The sequence below is a fragment of the Neltuma alba genome, unplaced genomic scaffold (assembly GCF_004799145.2).
Source record: "Neltuma alba isolate B1F8T4 unplaced genomic scaffold, ASM479914v2 tig00011970_pilon, whole genome shotgun sequence".
Lineage (NCBI taxonomy): Eukaryota > Viridiplantae > Streptophyta > Magnoliopsida > Fabales > Fabaceae > Neltuma > Neltuma alba.
Genome location: NW_021636545.1, coordinates 29,537 through 48,801, shown reverse-complemented (window position 1 = coordinate 48,801; position 19,265 = coordinate 29,537). Strand labels below are relative to the sequence as shown.

Here is a 19,265-nt window from a genome sequence, read left to right as displayed (position 1 = left end):
TGATGCTTATGACATGTTTCTATATACAAGAGACACTTAAAAATTGTCTCTACTTTTTTGTATTGATTTCCTATTTTACCCATATTTATTGTCTCCAACTCACACTCTCTTCCCGTCTCACTTCTCTTTCTTTCAATAATTTAATTGTTCTCTCTCATGCTCTCTCTCCTTATTAATGAGGGTATTTTTGAGAAAAATTATATTTTTTACACATTAATTATTCTTAACTAATTTTAACTACTTTTTTTATCGACGTAATTCGGTTATTTATCTCTTGTAATAAAGAACGGAGGGAGTAACAACTTTAAAATTGATATGAACTCACTTGCCTCATTGACTTCACCCAGTGGATGATTCGTAGTTGAAATCTCACGCGTAGGAAGGACGAAACGCAGAAATCTAGTTTGATTACGAGGTAGGTGAAAAAGAGAAAAAGGGAGCTTGATGTTCGTTTACGATGACTCGGATAATGGAAATTTGGGCTCAAAAAAAAAAAATCTTAAAATGCGACGAAGAGACAGAGATCTTGAGCTGGAAAGAGAGGATTGAAATCTTGACTACAGCCGCGAAATTCGACATCAGCGCGAGGTCAGAAGTCAAGGCGTTGCGTAGGGACCTAAATTTATTTTTTTTTAATTTTTGAAAAATGATTATTACAGTACAAGGAGCTATTTTCATGGTTATTGTAACACGGAAGAATTACAATGACATTCTAAAGAGAAAAAAATTCATAGTAAATATCAATAATAAATGAGAAGTTATTTTTTCCTATCCTAAAAACCTGCCATAACCACGAAATTTGACATCAGCACCAAAGTCAGAAGTCAAGGTGAACGTCCTAAAAAAAAAAAGAAGTAAATTTAAATAACAACTGACAAGTTGTTCATCTTATTTTAAAGCTTTTCATTGCAGCCTGATGTGTTGTTATTGAAATTTTTAGTAATTACTACCTCTAATCTTTAATATAAAAATTACTTAATTAATTTGAGTAAATCAAAGAAACTAATTAAATTAGTTATTTATAATAAATAGGTAGTATTTCCTAAAATATCTTTACTATCAAGTGTATTTAGCTAGAATTATTATTGTTATAAGAACTATTATGAAAAAAAATGAATAAATATAAGAGAAAAGTGAATAAAAGTCTTATATTTATGATCAAGTCAAACAAACTATTATACTACATCCAGTCTTTAATATAAGACCTTATTTAACTTTTATTTTAGTCTTAAATATAAAACCCTAATCCATTTTATCTCTCATATTTATGCATTTGTTTTCAAGTTCTAATAATTGTAGTTGTAACCAATATACTTGATTAGTAAGTATATTTTAGGAAAGACAACACATATTTATTACAAATAACTAATTTAAGTTATTTCTTTAATTTTCTCAAATTAGTTAACTAGCTCTTATAATTAGGACTGGAAGTAGTATTAAGCATCGGAGTTAGTATATTCTTTCATTAGCACTTGATAGCAATTCTCGCTTGTAATAATAATAAAGAATATGTTTATATTGGAAATTTGGAATATACATAATGATTACTCTGAAAAGATTATTCCTACCGTTTGACGATTTGAAGCAAACAGGTAAAACTGATGGATTTTCTTCGTGTTTTTTAACATAATTAGGATCTGAGGCTCCGCAGTTTTTTTTTTTTTTTGGGGGGGGGGGGGGGAATTTACTTGAGTCATGTGATTCTACACTATCCATATGCAAGATTAGTCAAACTAATGCCTCACAAATAGCTTTGTTAAAAGATGTACGCGAGAGAAGTTGAAGAATGGAAGTAAACATCAATTTCTTTGACACAGAAAGCTTCAATATATGATACACTTTATAACGAGGGCTGTCTTCCCCCTTCTCCCCACTCTCTTTCCCTCGGTAACAATGAGAGATGAATAGTGAAGTCATGAAATACTTACCCAGCTGTACTACTACAATTTTGGGTGTATATCTGACTAACCGGCATCTACTTTTGCTTCGCACGAACTTTTTCACCTTTTGACTTGTCAATTCTAGCTCGTCTTGAATATTCCTGGATCTTTCGATCATGTTCTTTGAGCATCTGATCCATGTTGTTTGACGATACCATCAATGGACCAGAAAGATAGATCTTGTTTCCTCTGGCGTACCCTTCCTGAAATAGGGACCAATATGGCATTCATCAGCACTCCTGGGAGAATAATGACTTGGGACAGAAATTTAAGACAAACTGGAAAGAAGGATATTAAATAAGAGACCATCTTTTGAGCATTATTGCTGACGCCCAACAAAAGTTTTCACAGCCAAACATACGCAAATAGGAAAGCAAAGAGAAACCAGAAATGAGAAACTGACCGGAGTTGATTCTTTAGCAGGGGTCCTTCCATGTTCTACGTGACACAAATCAACTCGCTGAGACTGGTGTTTTTGAGCCTGCCTTCTTAAATCTGATCCCCTAGTTGACTCCACAGGTTTTTGTACATCAACTGTTTTTCTGGGCCGTGAGAAATGTGATTTTTCCTCCTGATCTTCAGACACTGAAGTCCTAGATGCAACTAAACCTAATACCTTTGACAAGTTGACTCTGTTTGAACCAAGATGCTGCTCGTCCATGTCCTTACCAACTTTTACCCGGCCTGGACCCTGAACCAATGGACCTGAATGTGAAGGCCTCTTGTATAGATGACCAGAGAAATTATTTTCCACTTCCTCAGCATTGTCTGACTGTTTATGTGGAAAAACCAACAACCCCGAAGCAGATTCTCTGGGAGGATTGAACAATTCAGTTCGACTCTTTGAACTGGAATGACGTCCTTGCTGCATGTGATAAGAATAATATAAACTAAAGATCAAAACAGACAAACATTGGGTGGCCGCGAAAACCAAAAAGAGAAAGGTCAAACAACAAACATATTTTTTTCCCCCTGGTAAACGGGAAAAAATACTTGTTTCTTTCTGTAAATAATATTAATCCTTCATGGCTTCACATCTCTACCCCACTAATGAAAAAGGAGAGTAACCATGAAGCTTAAAGGCCATTTTCACACAGCCATCAACGGTTTAGGTGTTCTAAAACACACACTCCAAGACGAATGACCAGCTGGGGCAGGACTTACTCAAACTAAGAACTAGTAAACGGGGGAATAAAATTCTCGGGTTGAAATTATAGTAAATTGTATTCAGAAGTCAGATAAATTTATCTATGAGTCAGAGATCTAACATCAAATCAAAACTATTGAAATGACCGTCAAATTAGCTCAATACAGTCTGAAGTCCAAAGCTCATAGCTTTATTCCTGTTTCTTGATTATTATCACGCTCAATCCGTGTACACTATATATTATAGAGCTAGTGAGGAGAGATCATAAAAGGAGGGTCATCCAGTTTTATTTTAACTAGGGAAAATATATAAGAGAATCGAAATTAAAATTTGAAACTTTCTCAGGTTACCTGCATTGACAAGCGCGGGTTAGCATTGTTATTTGCCGCAAGCGCCTGAAGCCCTTTTTCTGGTCCAACTCCCACCCCAACTTTCTGCTCCCTTCCTCCTACAGCTCTTTGCCTGAAAGGATTAAAAAAATGTATACTTGTTAATAAGATGCTTAGCTGGCAGGAAAGGCTACCCTTTACCATAATTGAATTATTCAAGTTGTTCAGACAACCCCAAAAAAAAAAAAAAAAAGAAGAAAAAAGAAGAAGAAAGGAACGGAAAAGAATTATTCAAGCTGCTAAGATTCTCAAACTTCAAGACTTTAACTACCAGAAATTTGTGTATTTTGTGTTTGAGCCCACTAATGATGTTTCTCTTGTTCAAGTCAAAGATGGAAACATCTAAATCAAGAATTGACAAGAAATCAAACATTCATTATCCAAGAGTTCTTCAAATTTAACCAAAATTTATATTTCAAAAGATAGCTTACATTCTAAATCTGAAGCTAGTGTCATGACAGTAGCATAAATGTTTTTCTTTTCCTCAATTTAAAATTTTGAATCGATAGAAGTTACCTTCTGGTTGCTTCATCTCGCATCTTAGCGTCAATCTCTTTGCTGGGAGGATATTTTGGTAAACTTGAAGGATCACAAGCAAGGGGTTCCACGGTAAAGAACTGTATATAAAAAGGAAAAAGTCAATATGGAGAATCACGCACCTCAAAAGGTTATAAAGAAGACATGTGTTCAACAGCATCTTGTATGGTAATGATAAAAAAGCAGGAGAAATATAATCACCGCTTTTTACTTCACATCATAGCAGTATGGTTTTAATGTAGAGAAATGCATGGACGATTGGAACACTAACTTCCATGCAACTAATAATATGATAAGTTTTAATGTAGGAAACTGACCGGAAAACAATAACAATGAAAAGAACAAGATGGCAGGATGCTAGAATAGCAAATTTCTTTGAGTAAAAGTAATATATGCTCATAGATGCATATAAAGGAGAACATTCAGAGGAAACAAAGATAAAAATCTTAATAAGTAGACTTTAGCACACTTTTGGTCCCTCTAATATTGCAGAAGTTTCATTATGGACCATTTATTTATTAATTTATTTTTTGGCCAGTCCCTTTTGATTCAGTATGTTGCCGTTCAATATTTAGAAATAATGTAATTAAGTCCTTTTGTTCTTCATTATAGACTGTATTTGAGTTTGGTGACATAATAGCAAAAAAAGGAGGAAAAGAAAAGCTACATCAAAGCAGGTGTACACGTTAAGATGAGTACATTGGAGAAATCACTGCATTTTCCGCTAAAATAAAGTTGCATACCTCACTTTTTAAGGCAGCAGCTGCAGTTCCTCGATGTGCAGGATCTATTGAAAGTAGGGTCTCTATTAGCCTCACAGCAGCAGGTGGATATTCCTGGAATGTTTCCGCAACACAACGCCTATAATGATGCGGAGGCTTGAATATTGTTGAATGTGGCGACCGCAATTTAAGCCAGTAATCTTCAGATGGTGAGCCACAAAGCTTAAAACTCCTATGCAATTGTTCCACCTACACGAAACTAAAATTAAGTTTCCAGCACATCATAAACTCCTTCATCACTATACAATAAGCATGTGGGAAATTAGGATTCAACGATCGAAACTGCTATATATGAGTTTGGAATTGCATGTGAGCCAACGGAATCCACTTATGACTTGATGGAAACATTACCATTGGCGACGGTGCCAAAGAAGCCATGACAAGGATTGTGATGTTGTATTTTATTTAACTTAATAAATATATATGCATATGTCGATATCATTATTATACGCACCCTCCAAAAATTAACTTTCATTCGTGACTCTAATATTCACAGTTTGATGACATGATTCAACCATTTTCTTTCAGTGTGTGTTGTTGATATCATTGGTCATCCCATGAAAGTATCACATCATATGAACAAAACACAACTGACTGGCTTGTGACAAATTCACGGAGACTAAATAAATAAAATAGATCGTCAAACACTATACCTCTGTTTTTCCTGGCAATATGGGCTTGCCAGAATACAGTTCCCCCAGTATACAGCCAGTGCTCCACAAATCCACCGCAACACCATAATGAGATGCTCCAAGTAAAAGTTCTGGAGGCCTATACCAAAGAGTCACCACTCGGCTGGTCAATGGAACACTTTGATGGGGGTCAAAAAAGCTTGCCAAACCAAAATCTGCAATCTTTAAGATGCCATTATTGCCAATAAGAAGATTTGACCCCTTTATATCCCGGTGGAGAACACCATGACTATGACAATGATCCAATCCACTGAGAAGCTGTTGCATGTAGCACTTAATCTAACATAAAGAAGGCACTATCCACTGAGAAGCTGTTGCATGTAGCACTTAATCTAACATAAAGAAGGCACTACTTAAGAATTCTGCACATCAAAGTAGAAAGCATGCATGGTTGCTTTGACAAAAATTGCAAATAAGGACAGGCCCTTCCCATTGCCATGTTTGACATAACCATGTAGAAAAATCTGATTCCAAGTGAACAGGGAGAAAAATTACAAGAGTGAGAATACTACCTGTGGTTCTGAAAATTTAATGCCAGGACGTGAAGCAAGTCCTGTAAGATCATGTTCCATGTACTCAAAAACAAGGTACAAGCTACGGGATGCCTGGGATGTTATCAAGCCCTCTAACTTTATCACGTTAGGATGGTCAAGCCAACGCAGAACAAAAATTTCTCTTGCCATAAACCTGACACTCTCAGGATCAAGATTATCAAATCGTACTTTCTTCAAAGCAACTGTCTTTTGGTGAGTCACATCACGTGCCTTGTAAACAGAACTGTATGTTCCTTGGCCAATCTGTAGGGTAAGATGCCATCTCATGACTCATTAAAGCAAGTTCAATGGAGAAAAATCATATATCAAGACTGAAAAAGTTAAAAAGGTAACTTCCGCAACTGGCGTTCTATGCTTTTCCAAGGGGGGAAAAAATGAAAATAAACCCCTTTTCAACACCAAAGCATTACACAACTATAACGTTTCTTGAGCCCTTCGCAGTGGAGGGGCTGAAATGTTGGTAGCCACCAACATCGAATGCAGGAATGCCAACAAATGCCGCATATTAGAACAGCTAAGTGATGCCAAAAAAATCAATCTCACTTAATAGAGTTGACTATCCTCTGTATATACAAATCTTAGGATATCAGTGTTTTCGACTTCACTGCTCTAATCAAATCTGAAAAATTGAGATCATAAACTTTGAACGTATAAATTTCCTAAAATACAAACGCCAATCAATTTGAAGAAACCGCTTTCAAGTTCGAGTTCTGCCACCCAATCTAAAGATACCAGGAAAAGAGTTTATTTGACATGATTTTTAGTGATTATCAAGTGCATTCAAAGGTAGCATTAATTACATTGCATTGAACTGCCGTACAAACATAAACAGAGCAAAAGAAGTAACTTACTTTATATAACCTCTCGAAAGTATTAGCACTCCGAGGTATCCATCCCTTGATAGCTTCACCAGCAACAGAAGATAGCCAAGCTGGCCATCCTGCCGCAACTTGTTCTCCTTCTGTAGCCTTTGGTACTTTACCAAGACCAGGATGATTAAGAACGGGAAATTCGGGTTTCTCACTTTTCTCCTCTCCAATTCGATCATCATAAAACGTCACTGAACCATTGGGTTTCTTGCTAATCAACGAAACTTTTACATCTCTGGCATCTATCACATTCTTGGTCCAAACTCCCTCATCCCTTTTTGATGAATTCAATCGTGAAACATTCAGCTCCGATGACCTTTTGCTCAATGACGACAATTTCGTTGTCAAACCTTCTCGGCTGTCCTCCACAGCTGAGGTCTTGGAGCATATGCAACCCATATTACGGCCAAAAGCTAAATTTTAAATAGATTATCCTTCAGAAGCGAAGATCACCAGCTAAAATTCTCACCTCTCCTTCATCAAGATTCATAAGCATTCACCGAATAATACTGTTCTCAGGATAGAATTGGGAACTTCTCCACATAAGCTCATACCTTATACAGGTTATTCTCGTCTGCCGAAAGTCGCGACCATGAATCAAATAATTCACGCTTCCCTCAACTCTGCAAATTTGTAACTGACCCAATTTAAAAAGAGAATGACTTGGCTTGAATTAATACGCAATTCAAGAACCCTCCAACAACCTTGTACCAAGAATCGTCAACTTTCATAAGGGAAAAATTTCCCAACCAGGAAAAAGAAGATCGTTATGCAGTGAAAGCTAGAGATCATCTAAAAGGTCAAATAATGGAAAGCAAGATACCTCTTGGACCTCTAGATTACGACTAATGGTAAAGATGGATTAGCTTAAGAAGAAAGAATGAGCAGCTTGGTTCCGTGGGTGATAGCTGAAAGTTCAACGCGTATTCATAAATTAAAAGAACATTATCCTAGACGTCTTGTGCTGGGCGTGTGTCCAGTGAAGTCAAATGGCTCCACTCTCTCTATCTATACAACCGTCAACAGCGGGAATCTCTTCATCTTCCTTCATTGTCAATGAACGATTGGCGTTTGTTTTGCGTTCAAAGCAGAGCGTTCAGTTTGGGATGGGCATTTGAATGCTACAGTAAACGCGTTTTTACATATTTCTTCGACTTTTCTCCTCTCTTCTTTCTCCTCCAGGCGATGGATGGACAACACAACACGAGAGAGTTATTTTAAAACACGATTAAAGTCTTGTTCACTTTGAAGATAAGAATATGGTTAAGAAAGCAGTCATTTATAGCCCGAGAGGGGAAAAGAACAGTGGTCAGCACTTTAGCACCATGAATAAAAAGACACGAAGTGGGATATCTAAATTCTGATGATCATCATAATAACCCCTTTGACTATAATTCGTATCAGAGCATAGTAAACGACAGAACAGTCGTCTCTGGAAATGCATTCAACGCAGAGAAAAATGTGTTTTGATTTGGATCGTTTCGATTTTTCTTTTGGTAATATATTGCTTAATTTGTATCAATATAGGATTTTTTGAACAAGATGACATTTTGATGTCAAAAAATAAAGGAATATTTTCAATATGTAAGCATAACGACTCACTGATAAATTTAGAGAAGTTGGCACAAAAAAAGAGATAAATTTAGAGAAATTAATATATCCGTATTATTTGATATCCCCTTTTTTTCCCTTATTACAAATACCTAATAACAACTTTACATAAAGTAATGAAATTAATTAAAATTAATTATTTCTTGTAAAAATATTAAGATTACTCATAATAGAAGTCATTGGTTAAGGAAGTTTGATTAATCGATTAGAAGTTTTATAACTAATTATAAATATTAGATGAAAAAACCAATACTTCAAAAAATATGCTGTACTGGAAAGCATGTTATGGGGTGCTTGTATGAAGACTGGAAAGATTAGTTGCTGTGAACAAAATATGTTAAAAATTGTTGGAAATAAATACGAATGTAGAATGAGGGGGAAATTTAGGTATTTTTAATTTCCTAAATTTAGAGGGGAAACTGAGTAAATATGAGAGACAAAATAGATTAGGGTCTTATATTTAGGACCAAAATAAAAATCAAATAGGATCTTATATTAAGGACAGGAAGTAGTATTATAATTTTCACTTTATGAAACTGGGAGGGTATGTCAAGATTTAAACTTGTTTTTAGTATAATTCGGATAATTTGATATTGTTGTTGTTGGCTTTTTTTTTTTTTAATAGGAATCCTGTATCGACTTCAATGTGTTGGGATAAACGACTTCGAAAGGTTTGAGTGTTTATTAATGGTGTAAATGCTCTCAATCGATTCAATATTGTGATTATGATCAACACCATTATAGAAATATTATTGATCAAGGTAAAATGATTTTGCATATAGAAAGTGAAGTGTGTTTTTGAAGGCTAATTTTTATACCCGGGGAATGATAAAAGGAGATATTTTTTATTACTTATATTTTTTAATACAAAAACTAGTTTAACTTTTAATTTGATTCTAAATATAAGATTCTAATTCATTTTATCTCTTATATTTATATTTTTTTTTCAAATAGGAATTACAGTAATTGTATATGTTGAAAATTCAATCAAATAATACTCCTCCGGTCCTTATTATAAGACCCAATTTGACTTTTTATTTGGTCCTAATTATAAGACCCAATCCATTTTGTTTCTTATATTTATGCATTTTTTCCAAGATAATCCTTCTAATAATAATAGTTTTAGCCAATATACTTAATTAGCAAGGATATTTTAGGAATGACAACACTTATTTATTATAAATAACCAACTTAACTTACTTCCTTAATCTCCTCAAATAAGTCAATTGGGTCTTATAATTAGGACTGGAGGAGTAGTTCTAACTAATACGTATAGTTAGTAAGGGCATTCTAAAAAAGACAACACCTAGTTATTACAAATAATTAACTTAATAAATTTTTTTAATCTATTTAAATTAGTCAACTAGTTTTTATATTAAAGACATGAGCTAGTGGTTTATAATCTCTTTGCTGCTTTGCTTATATTTTCATTTTAAAAAAATTACATTAAAGTTGAATATTGAAATTTCTGAAATATGTATCTATTGAAAATGAGATGATAATCACCATTAATTAAAAATATAAAGATCCAGGTGGGTTTAACGGATTTTGACCTGAGTGTTTTGGTTGGGCTTGACACAAGTAGAGGCAGAAGACGAGCTATTTGTATTGTAGCACGCGGGATTCATGCTAAAGGACCAAGGAATATCACAAACAATAAATGCGGTAAATAAATAAAAAAAAGAACAAAAAATGAAGGAACGACAGAAAGGGTTGGGGCAGAAATGGAGATGTATCCGACGGTGACGGACAAAGCTTCACAAACTAAACAGTCAAACCCAAAATCAAAACTCTCTGGCCAAAATCAAAACCGGCATAATAAGTTTAATAACGACGTGGTTTGACTTTGTGTCGCGGCTTCAGCCTGGCCCCACTAGAAGATTAAGGAAGTGTTTGGGTAAGATCTAAATCATGATTTCAGAAGTACTTTTATAGTATACGAAGTAAATATATAAAAGAATTTGTCTTAATTTACGAAAAAGTATTTATAAAAAATAATTATTAAGGTATTCAAACACCCCAAACCAAGGCTCTTGTCATTTTAACATAGAGATCCATGATCTTGATTATTTACCAATAGCTATATTTCACGTTCTTTTTGCCTACTGTGACGGTAATTATAACATATAAAGATAAATATTTTAAAATTTTAGAGTCATAGAAGGTCAAAAAATTTTAGACTCACAGAGCGTGACCGTGAGCAGATTAAAAGGGGGGGGGGACAAAGGATCGTAAAGCGTGATTATTTTATTTATATCTTTAGGCCCCGGCTCATAGTCACCCATAGTGAAAATCCAAGCCCAAGCAAACCAGGGTCGTGGACTCGGGGTTCGCACAAAACGGAGCAACTATTCGGGTTTTAATCCTCTAACTGCAAATGAAGTTCTTAAAAATAGTGCAAAGCAGCCTCATGACATTCTGACTCTCCAAGCACGTGGGCTCACGCTCTGATCATATTCTCTTAACTGACAACGTGGCATAGTCGATTGGGAAGTGTATACCACGCATACAGGATAGCGTGGTTGATGCTACTCATTGTTGCTCTATCTATCCAAAATCCATCATTTCACAATTTAATCAGGTTAAAAAAAATAAAAAATCCCAATTTAAACAGAAGAAGCTCGGACATAGCAGGGGGCAGAGGACTCGCCGTCCCAGACATAAATATCCAAAAAGGAAAAGGGGAAAACTGTTCGTTGGGCAATTTTCTAGACTGGAAAGGGAATTTGGATTTGGGACAGAAAAATTCAGACCAGCCTTTAATGGCGAAAGTTGCAGAGGAAGCAGAAACCGAGCCCACTTCACCCAGGCAGACACAATCTTCTTCTTACATGTTACTGCTAAGAATTATGAGCAAAAGGAGAACCTGGGTATGTATTTTCTTGCTTGTCTATGGCACCCTTTTGACTTGTTCTTGGAATTTCCTCAAATCCATGCTGTCTTGGTACAATTTACAAGCTCAATCATCTGCCTCATCTGGTTGGCCTGCCCTGTATGTTTCGGTGCTTCTTGGGTTTGTGTTTGGGGTGCTTTCGATGTTCGCGGCTCTGCTTGTGGTGGTTCCGGCGGTTCTGGTGACGTGGATCACCATCATCGTTTTACTGGCTCTCTTTGGGAAGCCTCGGAGGACTTTGGTGGTGGAAGGCAGGAAGATTACGAGGGAAATTTTTAGTTTTGTGATTAAGATTTTGTTCAAGGAAGGGAATGCTGTGGCTGCTTTATGTGCTGTTTTAGGGTATTTTGCTCTGGTCAGAAGGAATACTACTGAAGGTGGCACTCTTGACACAATTGGGTGATGGATTTGATGTTCGATGGGTTTGATAGGTCTCAGTATGAAGAGGTTGATGTTATGAGTTTTGGGCTTAGGTAGCTAAAGTTGTAACTAAGAAGGAAGGTTGGTGAATGCTAGTGTATTATGCTTTGGAAATTCATCAATTACACGGTGTCTTATCTTTTGGGTTTCTGTTTACGATAGGCTCTGGTTCTATTTATATCTTCTGCATATAAGTTGTTTTGCAGTGTTTGTTAACTCAACCTGGCTATTATGCCTCATCGTTATCGTATGTGTGACTTGTACAGTAAATTTATGTAGTTTAAGGCTTTGAGACTGGGAGAGGACAAGTTTAAGGGATTGGAGTTAATCAGTACGCAAAGGAAAGTTGAATATTTGATATACACTCCCTGAGTTCTTGAAAAAAGCAAAACCATGTGCACAAGACTGTGGTTGCTTATATTTTATGTTTAGCCCACGAATATATTTTGGCAATGATAACGCCTCAATCCTCGTCAGAAGTGTTGGAATATCCCTAAGAAGGGTTTCTGCTAGTTGATTGGGTATGTGGGTCAATGAAGTTGCTTTTAAAGATATAATCTAGTTATCTGTTGCCAGAGATATTTTCTCCCATTAGTGACTCTTGTCATGAAGTGAGCAGGTCAAGATAATGTTAATTTTACAGAGAATTCGAATAATTTGGTTGTTGAATGTATATCATCGATTTTGAAATGGTTCAACCTCGAGCCCTCTGCTTTTCCATTCTATACTGAGCTGGTAACTTGGTAGATCTCTCAAGCATGACGGGCAGAGTAGATCAGAAGCAGGCTATCCACAAGCCTTTAATTTAATTATTCTCTGTGTTGCCGTGTTCACTTCCTTGAGTCATAAACTTTTGCGTCTGGTGAACTAAAGCTATACACTACACATCTTCATTTGTTCCTTTTAGATTCGTCCGTTACCCTTAATTTTGGTTAGGAACTAAGAAAACACGTCTCTGAATAAAGTCGGCAAACCAAATATATGATTCCTCAACTTAATTTCTCTTCTGTTCTACCAAGATGTTGCAAGACAGAAGGGGGGGGTGTTCACGGCGCATCAAACTAGAATTTAAGGATTTAAACAAAACTCGATGACAAACATAATTGCCAGTAAAATTTGAAAGTGAAATGGGTCGTAGGATAAGGAATATGGTTGTAATGAGTGAAAGAAGAGGTTGCCCTAAAGACCCGCAATGACAGACAATAATGAAGGGTTGGTCAAAGCCTTAGGTTGCACAGCCATTGTCACGGGAAAAGGGTGAAACACAACATTCTTACACCGTCCCCTCTTGTCAGGTGCAGTGGTTAACTTTGGATCAAGTTGCAGAACAAAAGAAAGAGAAAGACGTTGTGTATAGAATACACCTTACCAGATCGAAGTGCCTATTGGCTATTATTATGATCTGGACATGAATATAACTCGAGCTTATCATAGCAATGGCCGAGAAACAGACTATTCGTTTTTCTGGAAAATGAGTTATAACTACAACTCACTTTATAATATCTAATTAATTATCAGGCTATTAAGAAAAAATTCAACCCATGATTAAACTAGTCGAAACTCAAAACTTGGTTTATAATTAGTGGTTCCACCGTAGTCAGGCCATGATTGAACGGGTTGTGAATACCAAATATTAAAAATCAATTTCAAATAAATAGCAATAAAATCAGAAAAAAAAAGCTTGTAAAGATAAAAATTTAAAAATATTTTTTAAAAAATTAATGTATATTATGTAATTTAAGCAATAAAATAATTTTGATATCTTAGATATTTATAATGCATCAAATTCTTTATAGTGTGTGTGTGTGTATTTCTTGTTCATTCGCCCGTTATTCTTCCATTTCAAATACTTATTAGGCAAAAATCCGCAGGAATCATCATTTATAAATATGGTTTAAACTTTTTTTTTTAAAAAATCGTAACATCCACCAGTCTCATGAGGACGAATTTCACCAGAATGAATCAGCAGCATCAATATTCAAAACAATATTTGAGAAAAGTTTGGAAAATAGCATTCAAAACAATTCTTAACAATATTCCTAATTGGTCCCTAAAACACAGGAATTCTTTTCCCTTCCTTTCCCCGTCTTAGAAGGATGATCACTAATTATGCTAAGAGCTAATAATCATTTACTGTACAATACCCTAGCTGCATCAGTGGAAAAAGGAATTATAATTAATTAATTGTTTACTATTATCACTAAATCTATAATATATATATATATATAAATAGCAAGAGCGTGCACCATATCATTGTGACATTTGATTCTTCATGCACATGATTAACTTTTTTAAGTAATCTGTGCACGCAATAAAAGAATCATTCTTACATTGGTCAGCGCAACATGATTTCTTAGTAATTAGCCTTTTTCGCTAGAGAATCCATTCAGTATCAGTGATTGCTTCCGAGTTATCGGTTCCTTGATTGTAACAAGTCATACATTAGCCTCGTTCATCGGCCCACGAATTATAAAGATCACCTAACAAGGAGATTGAGAATGACATTCTGCTTCCCATATGAGTACGTTCTGCTTTTTCAATTATCTATCATGGTTTTACAAAGTACTACTAAATTTAAACCATCAGGCATTCATTTTGACCCAAAAAAAAATAAAAATCAGCCAATCATGTCATACAGGATCTATTTTTCCTTTAAACTAATCCTGATCCGGCAGAAAAGGTTTGAAGGTTGGCCCCCCCGTTTTGCCGACAGGCTGGCTGTGGTTTCATATATTAAAATTTGTAGTTAGTGGTAAACAATCGGGCTTATTCAAGTATAATTCGATTATAGTATTTGCTTTGCCATTGATTTTATATAATTTATCGAATCCTTAACCAACGATGTCTTGTCTGCCTGAAAATTCAACACAATTGTGGTGGTTTCCTCGTGGAAATACAAACATATGCTTAAATACTGCAATTTGCAATCTCGGTCAGACAGTTTAAGTAGCAGAATATTTCCGACAGGTGCTTTAAAATCAACCCTAATGCGGAACCGGGCGCGGGACACAATGACACACGTTGCGAGTTAGCTTTGTTTTTTTAATTATACATATACAGTAGATAGATATATACTCCTCCGGTCCTAATTATAAGACCTAATTGACTTATTTGAGGAGATTAAGGAAGTAAGTTAAGTTGGTTATTTATAATAAATAAGTGTTGTCATTCCTAAAATATCCTTGCTAATTAAGTATATTGGCTAAAACTATCATTATTAGAAAGATTATCTTGGAAAAAAATGCATAAATATAAGAAACAAAATGGATTGGGTCTTATAATTAGGACCAAATAAAAAGTTAAATTGAGTCTTATAATAAGGATCGGAGGAGTAATTTGTTTTTCCTTGTTTGGTAAAAGGATTCAGGAAGTGTTAGTGCATTGGGGGGATGGCCCATAATTCCTGAAAGGGAACATTATTGGAATATTACGGAGTTGGTAGGAAGCGAATAGTTTAGAAATCTTATTTATAATTCAATTTACACAAAAAAATTTTAATTTCATTAACACTTATTTAAAATTTAATTTTTTAATTTAATTTTTATTTAATATATATTATATCTTATATCAAAACAATAATAAATAAAAAAACAAAATTTTATAGTTGTATAAAAATATTTGTGTCAGTGCGTATGAATTGGATCAAAAAAAGTCTTTTCTGAAGCGGTGTATCACAGCAATAAGTACGAAGAGACTGAAACAAACGTTTCGCCTCACGCTCACGATCCCTGCATTCTTTTCAACCCTTATCATCTGTATTTTTGACTCTTATGAAGGAAGGCTCGTGATTCTTTTGTGGTTTGATTGAAGCCTCCTCATTTCATGTACTCTATACTTAGCTTGCCCTATAAATTCTCTAATTACATCCACCGCAGCAATTTACAACTCTCTCAAATTTGGGGGTGCTTGGTGAACTTTACCAGGATCAGTTATATTCTCATCTAAAGTCACTAACTCGGGGGAGTTCTCGATAAAGAGCCGAAAGGGTATCTGGAAATCTCTTCAAGTTGTTAAATTTCGTTCGTTTTCATCTGCAATTTTGTAGTTTTGTAAGATAAATACATATAGAAGAATGTCGGCGGGAAATGCCCTGTATTACCCTATTCTTGGTTTTGCATCGTTTATTCTTTTCATTTACATGCCTTTCCGTGACTTGAAGCTTGGTTTTGATAAAGAGCCTCAATTGGCTTTTGTGACGAGAAATGGGACTCAATTTGTGTTGGATGGCGAAGCTTTCTACATAAACGGGTGGAATTCTTACTGGTTAATGTCTCAAGCTGTTGACGAATTTTCCAGATACAGAGTCCAGGAAATACTGCAAACCGGCGCGAAGATGGGTCTAAGTGTCTGTAGAACTTGGGCATTCAATGATGGCGATTACAATGCCCTTCAGACTTCCCCTGGTCAATTCAATGAACAAGTTTTCAAGGTAATGTTATTTTCCGTGTGTGCGCGCGCGATATTTCTGGGATTCAACCATATCAACTTGTCGTTTTAGAAGTAAAAGTCGTAGTTATGCCATGACAAATGCTTTTATGTTGTGTTGCTGATGATTTTTTGCGGCCTGTGTAAGAGGTTTAGCGTTATTTTCTGATCAATCAAAACTCGGCTGAGAGTTGGTTTGCAGGCCTTGGATTATGTCATAGCAGAAGCAAGGCAACATGGAATAAGGCTGCTTCTTAGCTTAGTTAATAACTTGCAACCATATGGTGGGAAGACTCAGTATGTCAATTGGGCATGGCAAGAAGGGATAGGGTTAAGCTCGTCCAATGATTCTTTCTTCTTTGACCCATCGATCCGTAGTTATTTCAAGAATTATATCAAGGTATTGACATGCCAATTCTTGTTGTCTTTTTTCTTTTCTTTTTTTTTTTTTGTGGGGGGGGGGGGGTGGGGTGTTGGACAGTATGTGCAGGGATGGAATGGTACAAGATTTTTTTCCCTTTTGAAATATTTTAGCCAAATTAGCATGTTTCACTCTGCTGGCTATACCTGTTGTTTGGCAATGGGTGGCACTTACAGTTTACTCATTTTTCTGAGAACTGAAGCATATTTTCAAGTGTTTATAAGTTTAGCCTGGCGATGATATCGTGAACTAGAAACCTTCTATCATTGCACTAAATCCTGAACCATCCAAATTTCTCCTGACAATAAAGTAGTAGTGAATCACGAAGACTCCATCTCCCGTCTCACACAGGTCAAAAGGATAATTATCCAAGGTCTTCTTGTACTTCATGCTAATTGCATTACCGATTCTCACCGCTTATTTTGCTGGTCATTCAAATCTTGGATCATTGTTTCCAACCCCTGAGAGTTGAGGCTGCTTTACATAAGCTGACCATTTCCTCTGTATTTTTTTTTTTTTCCTGCAGACTATCCTGACAAGGAAAAATACTATCACTGGAATTGAATATAGAAATGACCCTGTCATATTTGGTTGGGAGTTGATTAATGAACCTCGTTGCATGTCTGACCCTTCAGGTGACACTCTTCAAGTAAGTGTTGTATCTGAGTTTCAAGTTTAAACCTCTTCGGACCTTGAATACATATATATAGATAAAGTTATCAATATTAAATACTAATTTGAAGTTAAAATTTAATGTCGATCCTTTGCCCCTCTTTTAGTAACGTGTTGGGAGTGTGCTCCATGTAGCTAATGCAAAGTTCACTTTTCTGTTTTTCTTTCCTCAATTTCATGGTTCAGTGATGAGTTATTATGATCTCTGTTGCACACTTTTCTAGTTATTGTCTCACCATAACAGAAGCTGTCAATTCTCGATGAGTGCTATCCTAAATTGAGATTAAGGTTTTAAAGATTGCTCTTTAATTGTTGTTTACCCGTTTTTCTGATAAGTTTATGCAGCAATTTGAATCTCCTTCCACGGGATGTTTATAGAACAGAAGGCAAAATGGCCTTAAGCCTGTAACTTGAGTATTTAGAGTCCTGAGATTTTTCTTTTACTGTTCCATATAAATTCAAAGTAAAGAATGAACAGAATGTAAGCTGCCTCTACTCCTTTCTTGATGTGGTTTGGAAAATGAAGAAAATGAGAATTTTTTAACTGCTTCTTACGTGGATATCCAGGTATACCTTAACCCAATAGACTTGGAATTGCAGGAATGGATAGAAGAAATGGCATCTTTTGTCAAAGCGATTGACAAGAACCATCTGGTGACTGTAGGGCTCGAGGGTTTTTATGGTCCTCATGACCCAAAGAGCTTGACTGTCAACCCTGAGGATTGGGCATCAAAACTTGGATCTGATTTTATTCGCAATTCCAAAGTCTCAAACATTGATTTCACATCAGTTCATATTTATCCTGACCAGTGGTAGGCTTTGTATAATTTTTGCATGTGTAGTTTTGGTTTTGCCGCAATTCACAAAGGAAGTAAAAGTTATTTTTAGAACTTTTAGTTCAAGAACCCTCCAACCTTGACCCGGATTTTTAATTTTCCCCTGATTCGTTATTTTGATATAAATTTGTAATGTAGGTTTCATGATCAACTATTTGAAGACCAACTGAAGTTTGTCTCCAAGTGGATGCTTTCTCACATGGAAGATGGTGACAAAGTATTGAAGCGGCCTGTCTTGTTCTCTGAATATGGCTGGTCAGATATGAACCAAAACTTCTCAACAGCTGAGAGAGAAAAGATGTACAAAACCATTTTAAACATAATCTACAAATCTGCCAAGAGAAAAAGGTCTGGAGCTGGTGTTTTGGTCTGGCAATTCCTAGTTAGAGGAATAGAGGAGTTTGGAGATGATTTTACGCTGATACCCAGTGAAAATTCATCGATCTATCCACTTTTTGTCAAACAATCATGCAGATTGGCCAAAATCCAGGGACGTACTCTGCAGAACCGAAGTTTCAAAGAACTGTGTTAGCGACAAAGTTGAAAATTAAATATTTAATAATATTGTGGAAGTGAGGCCAAGATAAAAATATGGCTAGTTTTACCATAACCTTATATTCCATCATCGATGTTGAATTGAATTCGAGTGATGAGTTTACAGTACTTTTGTGAATCGAGCGATTAGTCGTATACGGTATTTTAGTTGTAGCACATATAAGGAGTTATGATGAAGTGTTGCTGTAAAGCTTGTTCCTTTGGTAAAACAAAATCGACAAGGAAAATGAGTTTATAGATATAACTGTATAAGGAATGCCTTTGAATTGGAACTGTTGATATTGTAACCAGCTTCTTTGCGATCTGCTTTCTTTTCACCGGGGACGTTCTTCATCTATGTTGCTTTTTTTTACCCTTGGAAATTCAGTTGATCATTTGACTATCGTTGACTAAGTTTTATCGCTTCTTTTGCATCAGTGACGTTTGGGCGACGTCAATAACGTAGTTGAGCCTGCAAAATCAACGAGTCACTGTCTGGCAAAAGTATTGAGTTTTCGTTGGCCCCCTAGAAACATGCATGAG

At 35.7% G+C, this 19,265-nt stretch overlaps 3 protein-coding genes across 5 annotated transcripts; 2 read left to right on the top strand and 1 right to left on the bottom strand.

Moving 5' to 3' along the window:
• Positions 1-1,779: 1,779 nt before the first annotated feature.
• LOC114720229 (probable serine/threonine-protein kinase At1g54610) lies at positions 1,780-8,152 on the bottom strand. 2 transcript variants are annotated; one of them, XM_028905858.1, is made up of 9 exons: positions 7,661-8,152; positions 6,893-7,614; positions 6,000-6,284; positions 5,449-5,766; positions 4,757-4,984; positions 3,993-4,093; positions 3,438-3,549; positions 2,344-2,805; positions 1,780-2,143 (listed from the first exon to the last, which is right to left on the bottom strand). In XM_028905858.1, the coding sequence occupies exons 2-9, from the start codon at positions 7,307-7,309 to the stop codon at positions 1,976-1,978; spliced, it is 2,091 nt and encodes a 696-aa protein (XP_028761691.1). In that variant the 5' UTR covers positions 7,310-7,614; positions 7,661-8,152; the 3' UTR covers positions 1,780-1,975. The 2 variants fall into 2 exon arrangements, with proteins under 2 accessions (XP_028761691.1, XP_028761692.1); XM_028905859.1 differs by having other exon boundaries at positions 6,893-7,533; positions 7,734-8,152.
• On the top strand, positions 6,070-19,054 carry LOC114720230 (mannan endo-1,4-beta-mannosidase 2). Of its 2 annotated transcripts, XM_028905861.1 has the most exons (6): positions 6,070-6,074; positions 16,012-16,263; positions 16,462-16,659; positions 17,207-17,329; positions 17,953-18,164; positions 18,327-19,054. In XM_028905861.1, the coding sequence occupies exons 2-6, from the start codon at positions 16,102-16,104 to the stop codon at positions 18,718-18,720; spliced, it is 1,089 nt and encodes a 362-aa protein (XP_028761694.1). In that variant the 5' UTR covers positions 6,070-6,074; positions 16,012-16,101; the 3' UTR covers positions 18,721-19,054. The 2 variants fall into 2 exon arrangements, with proteins under 2 accessions (XP_028761694.1, XP_028761693.1); XM_028905860.1 differs by lacking the exon at positions 6,070-6,074 and having other exon boundaries at positions 15,584-16,263.
• Positions 11,157-12,198, top strand: LOC114720233 (uncharacterized). Its single transcript, XM_028905863.1, has one exon. The coding sequence runs from the start codon at positions 11,284-11,286 to the stop codon at positions 11,815-11,817; it is 534 nt and encodes a 177-aa protein (XP_028761696.1). The 5' UTR covers positions 11,157-11,283; the 3' UTR covers positions 11,818-12,198.
• Positions 19,055-19,265: the final 211 nt, after the last annotated feature.